Here is a 15,560-nt window from a genome sequence, read left to right as displayed (position 1 = left end):
TAAAATTGTTATGAAAAAGTTAAACTTTAGTTTAAAGGTCTGGTTGTTTATATGTGGATACTGATCTGTGGAAACTGGTAATTTTTAGGATTATACAGATATAATCAACACCCCAATGGATTTTGGAACTGTTAGGACTTCATTGGAAGAAAACCAGTATGGAAATCCAATGGACCTTTGTAAGGATGTCCACTTGATATTTAAAAATGCAAAAGCCTATACTCCAAACAAACGATCTAAGGTATGAAAGTCCTTTTTAATTTTCTTTAACATTAATGAAAAAATAAGTAATATATTATTATTGTAAACAGTGTGAACTGTTACGTGATTTTACATTTGATTTGATTAATTGTTTTTAGATATACAGTATGACTTTGCGGCTGTCTGCTCTTTTTGAAGATCGTATTAGAACAATTATTTCGAAGTACAATACAGCTGTTCAGCATTGTGAAAAAATTGGTCGTAGCCAGCGGTTGAAGAGAAAAGTGCAAAAACAGAAGATTTCAGTCTCCATTTCTAGGTATTTGAATTCTATTTATCTCAGCTTCATGCAAGGTGGAACATTTTAAGGTTGAATCCATTCACCGTATATCTAGTGAAATGTTTACAATCATGTGCAAAAGTAAGTGTCATTAAATTTTTTTTCTGTTTTTAACATATGTTGACATACCAAAATTGAGTTATTATTTAGACAGTATCTTTACGTAAAGGTGATGTAATTAAAAAAAAAAAAAATAATTGAAAATTTAATTTAGTTAGTAATTTATTTAAGGAAAATCAGATAAGCCATTTCTGTCTGTAGAAAAACTAGCTTTTGACTCTAATAGCTGGAATTGGTCCCCTTCTTGCAGGAGTTAACTTCAAGTAGGTGTTTCTTATAACTGTCACTGATCCCGACTGGGAAATAGTTTTTTCCACACCATCATACAAATTTAGCTGTTCTGTTTGAGGGGTGCACAGCCTGTTTCAAACTTCCCCCAGATGTGGGCTTTTACTTGGCTATTCTAGATCCCTCCATTTCTTTCTTTTCAGCCATTCCTTGATGGATTTACTAGTATGTTTAGAATCATTTTCCTGTTATAAGGTCCACTTTTGGTAGAACTTCAGTCTTCAGCCAGATGGTATCACATTATTCTAGAGCATCCTGTGGTACTATAAGGAATTCATAGTGAATTTTTTTAAGGTAAGCTGACCTTCAGGCCCTGATACAGCAAAGCAGTCTCAAACCATAACATTCCTACTACCATGCTTAACAGTTGCTACCAGGTTATTCTCATCAATTGTTGTCTTTGGTTTTCACCAAACATTTTTATCTTTGCTTCATCTGTCTAGAGCAAATTGTTCCAGAAGTCCTGTTCTTTGCATAGGTATTGATGGACAGCAAAGGTTTCCGCCTGGCACACACCCCATGTTGATTTAATTTGTGCAGACTCTTTCTAATGATAGACACATCAACAGTGGCAAGAGCTATCTGTGGGTCCCATGGTGAAATTCTGGGGTTCCTGGAAACTTCTTTCAGAATCTTGTGTTTACTTTCAGGTTTTACTTGCTGGACAAGCCTGGTCTGGAAATGTTGGCAGTTGTTTGAAATCCTCTCTACTTGTAGATGCTTTTTCTAGTTATTTTCGGCTAAACTGGTTCATCTGATTCTAATTTTTGTTATCTGAGGTAGTGATAAATAGAGATGTGTACTTACTTTTTCCACATCTGAAATTTGCAATTCTGTTTATTTGTTATGCAGTGTACTACGAAATGTAAATATGGCAAATCTATATGTATCTACAGATACTGTTTAAATGAAAATCAAATCATAATATTTCAGCATATGTTAAAAAAGAAAATCGTTTCATGGTGTGTACTTAATTTTCTACTTGGTTGTATATGTTTAATCAGAAATCCATTTTCGACATGTTGCACTTATTTAATTTTCTTAAATAATTGGAACTACACTACTGGTTAAAAGTTTTAGAACACTCCAGTTTTTCTTTAAATGTAATCAGTTGAAATGCAGTAAATGACATAAAATGGTGAAATGGTAAGCAGTAAACTGCCAGAGGTTTAAATATAACGTTTAGGTTAGCAAAAACTGATAAAAAGAAAATTTATGACTATTATAGATGGGCCGCCTTCTGGAAACAACTTATAGGTTACAACCTAGAATGTTCTACTGCAATTAAAGTAAATTAAGTCTTGCAAGTTGAAGCAAACAGTTTGCACAGGTGTCAACTGCTGTTGATTACTTAAAAACCGTCTTTGTCAGTCTTAAAACAAGTTGGAACAGGCTGTGTTACTACACCCTAGAAAGATGTAAATTCCAGTGATAATGGCAAGAAAAAAATGTCAATTAACAAATGAAATGAGGCGCATACACTGATACAACGCGTTACTACTCCCACCATTTCACGAACCACCTCAAATTAGGACCTGAGTGCAGCTGTGCAACAAGTGACACCTCAGCACCACACTTCAGTGGTTGGAGTCCCAGTCCTGCCACCAACCCTGAGTTCCTGTAAGCTGGATGACCCGCTTGCAGGGCTGGATACAGGTTGACATCAGGAGTAAATTGCAGGTTAAGGGCCTTGCTGTAGGGCCCAATGGAGTAGAATCACTCCTGGCAACCTTCAGATTGTCGGCACAGATCCTTAGCCTCAGAGCCACCACATGAAACGAGGCCGAACATTATTACCCTTAGAAGTGTTGGTCTTTCATTTAGAGAAATTGGGGGAAAAAAAAAATCAAAGTCTTGGTGAGTACGGTGGCCTACTAATCCAAAGGCAAATGAAAACTGGAAGAAACTCTGGTGGGAAGAGATCTGGCAGACCCAGTGTCGCAACTCAGTCAGAAGGCAAGTTTTCAGCTTGCGTGATGGGCACCTCACAACACCACAGCTTCAAGCACAGCTTAACAGTAATAACAAAAAGTGTCAGTTTTTATGGTAAGGAAGAGACTTTGTGCTGCAGGTTTGACAGGGTGAATGGCAGTAAGAAAGCCATTCCTTAAAGGACAAAGTAAGGCCTTGAAATACAGTATCAGCTGTGGACTACTGCAGACTGGAAAGAAAGTCTTATTGACCGATGAATCAAAATTTGAAATCTTTAGTTCATCATGCAAGGTGTTTGTATGCCATCAAGTTGTTGAATGGATAGTTTCACAGTATGAGACTCCAATCCTCAAACGTGGAGGGAGGAAGTGTGATGGTCTGAGATTCTTTTGCTGAAGGCAGAGTTGATGATTCAAACAGAGTAACTGGCATTCTGAGTCAAAAGGATTACCATAGTTAGACGGTTTTATCAGCAAAAGGTGGCTGCTTTGATGAATCAAAAGTTTGAATAAAATTTTGTACATTTAATGATTCCTTGACTTTATTTGCAATTTCGTATTTCTTCTATTCCTTGATTTCATGAAACATAAGACATTAAACTGAGTGCATTTCTGTAAAAACTTATAAAACTAGGGTGTTTTAAAACTTTTGACCAGTAGCAGTTAGTTTTTCAGCATTGTGAGCGACAAATGAACTGAGGACATTAGGGTTATCATCGGAATCAATTTCAATCTTAAAAGTAAAGCTGCTGATTAATCACTTTTAACAAGTGTGATTAATGTGTTAAAACTATCTGTGACTACATTTTTTAATGTAATCGCCAAATGTGATAACTTAATTTGGTTAATTTGACTGTAGTTCACTCTTTTTAAGGAACCGGTAATGATCTATCTATCTGCACAAACCATTAGAGTTACCACCCATCTTTTACAGTAGTGTCTTGTATTTAAACATAAAATGCTGTGTACTGTATTAATGCAATAAGGAACAAGATTTGTCCTGTATTTTTATGCACGCAGTTGCATATATGCCCTAGCTTTTCAAAATGCAGGAAATACCATGAGATCAATTACAATCAAATCAATTATATAAGTGGGGGGAATGAGTTCCATTTCCATGTCATTCTGCCATTTCACATGGACAAGAACTGCATTCCAGAACATGCAGGGTAAAAATGACTGAACAAGACAGTACAAGCAGGAAACAATAACTGTGCTAATATCAGCTAATCCAAGTCCACCTATTAAAAAAAGTTGAGGAATACTTCTGAGTGGAAGAGAGAACTTTGGTGGATGAGCCCTTGTCTCTGGTAATGAATACACTTGCTATTAAGCTTGTTTAGTCGTCCATCCAGGGATATCTGACCTGAAACAGCACAGTTCAGGTACTACTCATGTCTTGGTAGCAAAAAAACAGATGACATAGAGTGGAATCACTTGATTCCTTTCAGTTCACTCAGAATTCCCCCAAAGCAGCCATGGTATGTTGCTGTTGTTTAATTCTGTGTTGCTTACTGTAGCCTACGTTATACCCTATGTTAGCCTTTATTATACTGTAACTAATAAAACTAGGCAATAATCAGTGCAAATTGATCAGCTAATATTTCTGTTCATTTGGGCTGAAAGTTAAGGCAGACACATAAGACATGCATTCTATGACATTGTGTAGTTTAAGACATCTAAATAAATAACCATATCGGATACATTTTCAGTCAATCCTTTGCTATCTAAATGCCTAATATATACACATTTTCAATCTATTTAGTGACTCTGACCAGGTAACTGCTGCAGAGCTGACTTGTGTATCACGCAGTTAGGCACAAACTGAGCTGTAACAGTGCGGATTGTAATAAAAAAACATTTTTTATGTTTCCTGTTTGTTTTTTGTGTTTTTTAATACTTGATGGTTTGTTTAATTGTTAGTTGTTTTGGTATGTTGTCTTGCATCACAGCATTTCAAACCTTATGTATTGGTTTTCCCAAATATTATAGCAACCCTTCGGGGAGTGTTTGGTGGTCATTGGTGTTGTTTTATACAAAACTGTTCAATAAACTGCCTGGAATACTTTTATATATATATATATATATATATATATATATATATATATATATATATATATATATATAGGCAAGTGATTATTAAAACTGTATTGTATTAGAAATTAATCACTGAGCTATTTGTGTTTTATAGAAAAATATTAATATGCTTGATGGAATTAACAATAATATAATTAATATACAGTAAATTTTTAATCGGGTAATTAATCACAATTACATTTTTTAATCAAACAGCAGCCCTAATTACACATTGTATGGCTCAGGTATATTTGAAATGACGGTTAAAATTTTTGTGGCTGTCCGCTTTCGCCTCAAGAACTGAGAGTAATGAGGAGTCTCATTACTCCTTAATGACTTATTCTATTGACTTTTGTTATCCATCAATCACAGATGCCCTGCTGACAGCAAATGGCAGGCAGCTTTCACAAAACTTTAATGAAAAGGCACTTAAAGGATAAATTTGGTATATTTCTTCACAAACATGATATATATGCAATTTCCTAGCAAAATTGTGTTCTAAAAAAAAAAAATCTTGCCAGCACTTGAGCTTCACAATGAAGGGTAGAGGGTACATAGGAAAATCTTAAAAATGAGGCCTCAAATTCATATACATGTAACTGAATTGCATATAGGTTGGAGAGCTGTGTAGTATTCTTTTTTGTTTATTCCTTTATGAATGCAGTACATTTTAATTTCAGATATTGTGTCAGTTTAGGTATTGGCTTTATTTAAAACATGAAGTACTAGAGTGTTGTACCGTGTTTGCCTTTATGAATGTAGAGAAAAGTCTAGCAAAATAACACCTTTTATTGGCTAACTAAAAAGATTACAATATGCAAACTTTCGAGGCAACTGAGGCCTCTTCTTCAGGCAAGATGTAGAAGAGGCCTGATTTGCCTCGAAAGCTTGCATATTGTAATCTTTTTAGTTAGCCAATAAAAGGTGTCATTTTGCTTGACTTTTCTTTAAAACATAAAGTAAGAGTAAATCATTCACTAACATGATACTTCACAGAAGTATGTGCATTTATTGTCTTGTATTTTTTTTAGCCCTGAGGAAAATATTGATAATGTTATCTCCAGAAATTCTACCAAGTCTACCTCAAATGAAGTTTTGTGCACTTTAAGAAGCAGGCAGATAATCATTCATAGGAGCTCTTCAGGCTCCTCCAATGAAACCTCTATGTCTCCTTCATCAGGATCTTATAAAAAAGCCATAATTTCTGGAAGCAGCTTTGAAGAGTCTACTTCTGGTAAGGTTTTTGGTATATATCTATAAACACCAAAACATTTTATCTTTTAAATCTTCTTGTCACTGTTACTGTAAGGTTTCACCATAAAAATTGCTTCTTGCTGTGGCCCCTGTGGGGTTTCGAGAGTGGGCTGTACATGGTAATAGCGGGTGTGTAGCAGCTTAATACAATAGCAAGGAGTATGGACAGGCAGGCGGGCGAAAGTGGGATGTACATGCTAATAGCGGGAGCGGAGCAGCACTTCACAAGCAAAGAGGATGTGGAGGTGGACGGGCAAGAAGAATACTGATAAAATAAAAATTCTAGTTGAACTAGCCTGTCAGATATCAGAAAAAATAGTTAGGAAGTGACATCTCTGGTCTCCGCATCAGTGCAGCCTGTATAGTGCGGCTGAGCGTACAGCAGCTCTCTTCTTGTACAGTACATAGCAAACATATATATATATATATATATATATATATATATATATATATATATATATATATATATATATATATATATATATATATATATTTTTTTTGGCATTAGGTATGTTCTGTGTGCAAAAATCCTTGTAGCACTCACTGTGGTTCCTGTTTAAAGTGACCCCATCTGCCGTTCTTATATTTGCTCATATTTGGACCTGCGTCCATATTGCAAAAAGTGTGCAGAAACCCTTGCAGCACATACTGTGTCCTGAGCAAACGTTTTGTCACTGAATTGCTGAGGGTTTTGTACGGAAGCGTATTAGAAAAAAAAAATACGGACAAAGTGAAGAAAAAAAAACTATGTCAAGAATAAAGTCGAGATGTTGACTTTATTCTGGACATTTTCACTTTATTCTCGTCATAAGCGTCAAGATTAAAGTCAACATGTTGCTACATAACTTATGACGGGATTTGAGAAAATATAGTAAATTAAACATTCATTTTAAGATGAAGTTTAGTTTACGATGTTCGACTTTAATGACAATGGCAGTATGGTGGTGCAGTGGGTAGCACTACTGCCTCGCAGTTAGGAGACACGGGTTCGCTTCCCAGATCCTCCCTGCATGGAGTTTGCATGTTACCCCCAAGCCCAGTGTCTGCTTGGGTTTCCTCTGGGTTCTCCGGTTTCCTACCGCAGTCCAAAGACATGCAGGTTAGGTGGATTGGTGACCCTAAATTGTCCCTAGTGTGTGCTTGGTGTGTGTGTGTGTGTGTGTAAGCGCACCCTTCAGTGGGCTGGCTGCCTGCCTGGGGTTTGTTTCCTGCCTTTGTTGGCTGGAATTGGCTCCAGCAGACCCCTGTGACCCTGTAGTTGGGATATAGATGGACTTTAATCACAAACTACGAGAATAAAGTCAACATGTCGAATTTAATCTTGAGATAAACGGCGAGAATAAAGTGGAAATGTCAACTTTATTCTCGACATAAGCGTCGAGATTAAAGTGTCAATGTCGAGAATGCGTACCTGCCATAGTGCATTCAATATCCAACAGGCTCTCCCTTTCCCACTCAAAAGTCTCATAGGTACTTTCATTTTTTTTCAAACGTTTTACCAACATGAGCAAAAGAAGTGTTCAGAAAACAACACTGCTCAGTTATTTCAGAAAAGAGATGTCACAAACTAATGAAGGTGCGGCATCAACTCCTCATGTGGCAATTTCAGACAAAGACATTGCAGAGGCTGGTCCATCAGGGGATGTCTCTTCAGCACACACTCTGCCAATTGATAAATCTAAGCACCGCTTATCCGGCATAAACAAACAATGGTTTAAGATTTTGATTGGCTAATGATCACAGAAAATGTTATGTGGTGCTCATTGTGCATGAAATAAACAAACACCCCCCAAGGAGGGGTTACTTTGGGTAAACGTGCCATACACAAGAATTTGAAAAAAAAAAGCTTGTCATAACAATTGATACTTAAAATTTTTGTTAGGGTTGCAGGATCTTGAATTGGATACTTTTTAAATTTAATAAAAATATTCTGGCACAAGTGTCAAACCTTAAAAAAGGAAGTCATATTGAGCTTTGGAAAATAATTAATAATAATTAACTAATAAAAATAGTGCACATTTAATTTTCCCCATCACCAAATTTCCCCGTCCTGCCCCACCCAGCTACTTTTTCTTGCCACCCGGCTGGAAAAAATTTCTTGGGAGAACATTGTTATTCAATATACATCAATGAACTTCTAAAATATACAGTTGGTTTTGTGAATTCTGCTGAGTTTTGAAAACACTGAATCAGCTTGATTATACTTTACCAAGCCGTTGCAGTTGTCTCTCTTTAGATCAATTGATTTTTTTTTTTAATTCTCTGAATATGTAATGACATACATAGTGTCAAATGTCTTGTTTACAACATTGACTAAAAATCAGTGTATCTTGAATGGTACTCTACTGTAAATCACAAAGCTCCCAATTAGTTGAGCAGGAATCAAGAACTGTTCAAAGGAGAAAGGTATCATGTGAAAGCTGTTGTACTCTGAATATTTTATTGTTTAGCCAAGACTGATCACTTGTTCAACTCGAGGAATTCTTTAGTTGTTTTAAGGCAATGATTAAATAAACGTACGTTAGCTTACACTATTTAAGGCAACTGTAGCCACATTATAAAAACCTTTTTTATATACATTTAAACATTTCACAATGCTGTTCTCCTCTAAGCAGTTCAGAGTATCGACATACTGTGTCTGTAGTATTCTCTTTCAAACTAAACAAAGTGTATTTGCAATTTCATTTTCAATAATTTAAATTTCATTGTAGCTGCAATAACGTTTAATGTGATATTGTTCTGTAAGTATCTGGAGCTTGGTGAATACCCAGCTACTTTAAATATAGTTCCTTAAAAGGTGTATTTGCAAGGCAGGCAATGACCTAGTACTGCTTCCCTAAATTTGCCCTTATCATTCTAAAGTGTCCTTTTAAAAACTATAGTTGCCTCATGTACTGTACATGTGGCCCTACTAGAATTTTCATGCCAAAAACTCCACAGGTTCCAATGTTCAACATTTACAGAATATACATTGTTACTATGAATTTTATATTTTGTTAAACATCCCTTATGCAGTTGTATGGTAAGTATATTTAGCTGAATTTTTCTGGTAAGATAGATACATGTTAAAATCTCTCTCTGTGCACAAAGAAGTAGATAAAGGGGTGTTTTCTTAATTTGCTGGCAGAAATACAAATTCTACATTTTTTCTCCTTTTCATATGAGTTTTGGTCATACTGTAAGAAAATTGGCCATTGGAACATTAGAATACAATTTATTGTATGCATTACATATTTTCTCTACAGTAAAAATCTGAACCAAATTTAGTGTGTTTATCTGTTTTTACTTAATAAATGTATTTTTTTTTCAGGCTTAGTGGGCAGCAGGCTAGTTTCTCCAGATGACTGTGTTTGAACTCTGTTCTGGTCACAGTTTTGTGTGTACTGTAATTTGCACTGTGCATTGGTGTTCATTCCACATAAAATATGTGTGTGTGGGTTAATCTGCAGCATTTAACTGGTATAGTGTGTGCCTTGTAGTAGGCTTCTATTTTATCCAGACTTGATGCTTTGTCTTGTAACTGAATCTGCCAAGATGCATTGCAGCCCATTCATGACTCTGAATTGGAAAAATCTGGTTTTGTGGATGGGAGGAATAGGCCAGATACTTATAGTTAGTCAAATTAGTGTACATAATTATGCTTCAGTTTTTTAAATTGTGATTCAGATTTCTCGCTTGTATTATCACTACTATAATCATAATTACAACCATACCTGCAATGGCAGATCATGTTCTATCCTTCTGCATCACACTCGTCCTTTTCAAATGCTTCATTTTCATTGATGTGAAGTTATCATTTAACTCTGACACACTGTTTTATATATATAGTTTTGCTTATATAAATGTTTATATGTAACTAATGGAGATTAGAGGGGACAAAAATATCTCCCATTGTCTAATTTCAAGATTTATTTTTCCTTTAGCCATTTTCTAACTTCACATGTTATCCAGGGCTCAGGTACTAGAAGAGGGTTGATTTTAAAGTTAACCCCCATGACCAATTTTTTTTAAATATATTTCTATTCCCACTGCCACCTTCTTCCAATAAACAGTCCCCCCACACCATCTGTACTATATCATCTACTCCTAACCACTCCAACTGCAATGGCCAGTAATGACTCCACCTCTGACCATCAGTATGTACTGTCCATAACTGAATTGTAAGTAAGAAGACAAGTAAGGAAGCTGCACACAAGAAAAGTTGTGCACTCATGCAAGTACATTGGTGCCTTGTATTTCAAACTTAATTCATTTTAAGAGGCCATTTGAACTATGAATTGTTTGAAGTCTGAATCAGTTTTCCCCATTAGAAATAATGGAAAGTGAATTCATTCAGCTGAGTTTTTCTGCTTCCACGGCATCCTGGCAGACATAGCCAGGCGTAAGGGCTCCTTGTGAATTGCCATCACCACAAGTAGGAGATGGAGGAGGGGCAGAAGCAGAGCTGCAGGACTGGCAAGGCTACAGAGGTGCCCACACAGACCTTCCTAGCATTTTTCTTACCAACACAAGATCACTCGCAAATAAGATGGATGAGTTGAAGCTACAGGTTGCAGCGAATAAGATCGTTAAGGACCGTTGCATTCTGCCAATTATAGAGACCTGACTTCATTCACTCATTTTGGATACATCTATCAAGTTAGCAGGCTACACATTACACCGACAGGACAGCACTAGAAATTGTGGTAAGAGAAAAGGGTGAAATTGTGCCTTTATGTTAACAGCAGCTGGCATACTAACACTAAGTCTGTACACAACAGATGACTTTTAAGCTCCATCTGTTGCTGCGTTTTTTTTTCACTGAACGCACAGTTCGAATGTAGAACCGTTTGAACTCTGAATCATATTTCTATCGAATTTGGTGTTCAGACTCTGGAATGTTTGAAGTTAGAATCATTCGAAGTACAAGTCACCACTGTACTTGGGGGTCCACATCAATGACAGTATGATGAAAATATTTCATGGCTTTGTTAATGTCAGAGTTTAGTTATAAAATGACCTCAAATATGAGTTTTGTTACGAAGGATGGTTTGTTAATGAGGCAATTTGTAAACATGAGAATAATAAATTGATTTTCTTTATTTGAAATGTGAATTAGGGTGAGCTGTGTTTTTCTTTGTTTCATTACTTAAGATATTGTAAATGATTTGTTTATTATCTATACTAATAAAAGGCAAAGCCCTCACTCACTCACTCACTCACTCACTCACTCATCACTAATTCTCCAACTTCCCGTGTAGGTAGAAGGCTGAAATTTGGCAGGCTCATTCCTTACAGCTTACTTACAAAAGTTGGGCAGGTTTCATTTCGAAATTCTATGCCTAATGGTCATAACTGGAAGGTATTTTTCTCCATTAACTGTAATGGAGTTGAGCTGCAATGACGTGGGGGGGGGAGTTTCGTGTGACATCATCACGCCTCCCACGTAATCACGTGAACTGACTGTCAACGCAGTGCGTAAAAATCCAGGAAGACCTCCAAAAAGCGCTTTAGAAAACATGCATTATATAATTGAGAAGGCAGCGAAACAATAAGAAGCGAGCGAGAGACATATAATACCATATTCATGAGTGCTGCTACCTCGGAAAGAAAGCAAGGTGTAAACCTAAACTTTAAATTAAGTTCATAGACAGGCTACCGCTGGCGTTTCACATGCCCACAGGTAATGCGGGATACAAGTTTAATGAGAGGACGCAGGATATAAACGAGAGTTTTGATCACTTTGTAACTAAGTTAAAATTGTAGGTGAAGGGGTGTGCTTATGCAAATTCGAGAGACTGTGTTTGTGGGGATTGACAGTTAAGGCGGGTGGGGAGTCACGCCATCATCTCCCCGCCCATTCATCTCATTTTACTCTGAGCTGAGCTCCATGGCTAACGCCGCCTTCCAAGCAACCGTCAGACTGCCACCAAATACTCACAGAAAAATCCACAAGTTAATACACACGCTCTCTAGAGTTTCTCCACACTGAATCCTCCAGGCACTACTTACAAAAGGTTACATTGACAATCGTGTTACGTTATTTTTAAAATCTTTCCTTTTCTTAGCACAAGCACAGCTGAGAAGCTTCGATGCATGTGCTCCATAACGTTAAAAATAATGCATTTAATCACACTTTGCATTACAAGCAAAGGGAGCTTTTGTCAATGCATGATTTCCTGGTACACGATTACATTGATCAGCGCATCCCGATTCATTTTACCCTCGCACCACCTTAGTTTGAGAAGAAGTATGAAAAAATATGAGGTTAACACAGAAAAACAGATCACCAATTCAAGCTTTATGAATAATCGATTCGCCATCAATAATTGTTTTGGTAAAGCCATCCTCCTTCCATTTTATAATTTTTCCGCCATTAGCCATGATTAAATGAACGGTAAAAAAGTAAGAGCGAGGGGTGACTTATTTAGGCAGGCATATATATGACAGCAACACTCATGACAATGTCAATCATGTTACGCTATTATTAAAATGTTTCCTTTTCTTTTCATTACTTCTTTAACACACTACTTCTCCGCTCGTGGCGCTGGTATTTTGCTATATATATAATATATGAATTACCTCCAAAGAGCTGAGACTTTTGATATCATGAACGTGTGTACAAAAGGGGTCTCCTGCCCAGCAAAAGTCGAGCAGCCAGCGCGTGCATAGCTGTGCCGGCCTTTGAGACGCTGACTGCGCTTCTGCCTTAAGTCAAAGTGAGCACTTTTAATTTTTTTCATCCTCCCCGCGCTATAGCCCAGACAAGTGCAAACACGGACCCCTTTTCTACACCACGGCAAAATAATATTAAGGCGATTCACACTTTCTTTTGCACGTATATGATTATGAGGTCCTCACTCGGATTATGAAGACACGCACACGAGTGAGGACTGACAGTGCCATCACAGCCGATTAATGGCGGGACGCCTCACCAGTCTACACAAGACCCACCGCGACTGTCCCCAAAAGGCGATCATAACGCCAGCTTAACACATCTCTATACTATATAAAAAAAAAGGCAACTTTCCTTTCTTTACACCTTTTTCCTTTTATCCCAAACCAAAGCCTTTTCTCTTAACACTGCAGAGGACACAAAACTAATTTTCTTTAAATGCCGGTAAGGCACATTACCAGAGGCACAAATTTGAACGCTCACATAGAAAATGTAATTTCTATACCACAGCCGTCGTGTAGCGCCTTTCAAAAGGGATCTACTACGAGAGATGATCCATATACATTTTAGCTGCTGTTAGTTACTTACCTGTTGTGTTACACAGTCTTTAAAATGTAGTTTACCTGCAACCACTCCAGTAGTGCTCAATGTACCTGTACTTCTTAAAACGTTAATGTTTTACTGTTTAATAACTTATAGACTATATTTTATTATTTTTCCCTTGCACTCAGTGACCAAAGCTATACACACACATATAGACACATACAAACATACACACAAGTATATGTATGTGTATATATATGTATGTATGTATATATATATATATATATATATATATATATATATATATATATATACACACACCTATCTAGATTATATATATATATATATATATATATATATATATATATATATATATATATACACACACATATAATTTGTGTGTGTGTATGTATGTATGTGTGTGTATATATGATGTAGATAGGTATGTATATAGATATGTAGATATGAAGATATGTATGTGTGTATATATATATATATGTATGTGTGTGTGTGTGTGTATATATGACAGCAGCAATCCAAGCTGTGAGAAAACAGTAAAAAGGAGGCGTGTCAGACGTTGTGGTACATTTTCTGATGCAGCTAGACGAAAATAACTTTGTGACGCTGCCACCAAATACACAAAACAATTACTTTGACAATCATGTTACATTATATTTAAAATGTTTCCTTTTCTTTTTCATAACTTCTTTAACACATGACATCGCTAAGCGGGTATTTTTATATATATATATATATATATATATATATGACAGCAACACTCATCACTCACAACAGTGACAAAACAATTACATTGACAATCATGTTACGTTATTTTCAAAATGTTTCCTTTCTTTTCATTACTTTAACACACTACTTCTCCGCTGCGAAGTCGCCGGTATTTTGCTAGTCTATACTAATAAAAGGCAAAGCCCTCACTGACTCGCTGACTGACTGACTCGCTGACTCATCACTAATTCTACAACTTGCCGTGTAGGTAGAAGGCTGAAATTTGGCAGGCTCATTCCTTACAGCTTCCTTTCGGAGTTTCGTGTGACATCATCACGCCTCCCACGGAATTACGCAGAACGTAGAAAACCAGGAAGAGCTCCAAAAAGCGCTTAAGAAAACATGCATTATATAATTAAGAAGGCAGCGAAACAATTAGAAGCGAAGCGAAAGTGACATATAAAACCATATTCAGCGGCTCACGTGAACTGGACGAAAGTCGCAGACAAAAGCAACAGTTCCAAAGAGTGCTGAACAAAAACCGAATTACACTGCTACGCTGAAATAGACAAACCACACGCCGTGGCGCAATAGTAGAGATTTTGACTCTAGCGCCGGCTTCCGAGGTTCAATTTCCGAGAGGGGATGCACTGAGTATGTACGCACGCTTCACAATTCATTTTAGCCTCGCATCCCCTTAGTTTGAGACGTATGAAAAAATATGCAGTTAATGCAGAAAGACAGATCACCAATTGAAGCTTTATGAATAATGGATACTTTATTCGCGATCAATGATTGTTTTGGTAAAGCCATACTCAGTGTATTCATTAGATGAACGGTAAAAAAGTAAGAGCGAGGGGAGGGTAACTTATTGAGGCACGCAGGCAAAACCACAATAGCACGCGGGCTCGATGTACTGTAGTGCTTGCGTCAACTCGATCTGAATTGTGCGATCACATTCGAAAAAATATATCTTTTCAAGTTCTATTTAGTCCATATGTGTCAAACTCAAGGCCCACGGGCCACATCCGGCCCGGCGTGTAATTAAATCCGGCCCGCGAGATCATTTTATATACTGTATTATTGTTATTAATGGCCCGGGAGATGAAGCGCTGGTAACACAATAAACTACAGATCCCATAATGCAGCGCTTCAGCTGCCTTGCCGAACACCGCGTTAATCAAGTCTAGCTTATGATGCTGCAAGTTATTCCGAAGCTAGCCCACACGATGCAAGAGAAAAGGTGATTCTGAACATAGAGCCTTTAAAAACCGATGGGAGGCTGAGTATATGTTTACTGACATTGCCAGTAAACCTGAGTGTCTCATTTGTGGAGCTAATGTGGCTGTAATTACAGAATTTAATCTAAGACGGCACTATGAGACAAAACATCAAGATAACCTGAAAGACCTGAATGCAATGCACAAGATACAGAAAGCAGAAGAGTTAAAGAAGAATCTGACACTTCAGCAGACGTTTTACCGTG

The 15,560-nt window shown here is 37.0% G+C and overlaps 1 protein-coding gene across 1 annotated transcript in view; it reads left to right on the top strand.

Moving 5' to 3' along the window:
• LOC120523286 (bromodomain and WD repeat-containing protein 3-like) overlaps positions 1–15,560 on the top strand; it is a 146,445-nt gene that overhangs the window by 106,431 nt on the left and 24,454 nt on the right. The window contains 3 exon segments of the mRNA XM_039744473.1: positions 89–241; positions 360–520; positions 5,928–6,130. Coding sequence (XP_039600407.1) covers positions 89–241; positions 360–520; positions 5,928–6,130 — 517 coding nt within the window.

The sequence above is a fragment of the Polypterus senegalus genome, chromosome 2, assembly GCF_016835505.1.
Source record: "Polypterus senegalus isolate Bchr_013 chromosome 2, ASM1683550v1, whole genome shotgun sequence".
Classification (NCBI taxonomy): Eukaryota; Metazoa; Chordata; class Cladistia; order Polypteriformes; family Polypteridae; genus Polypterus; species Polypterus senegalus.
This window is presented reverse-complemented; position numbering and strand designations above follow the sequence as displayed.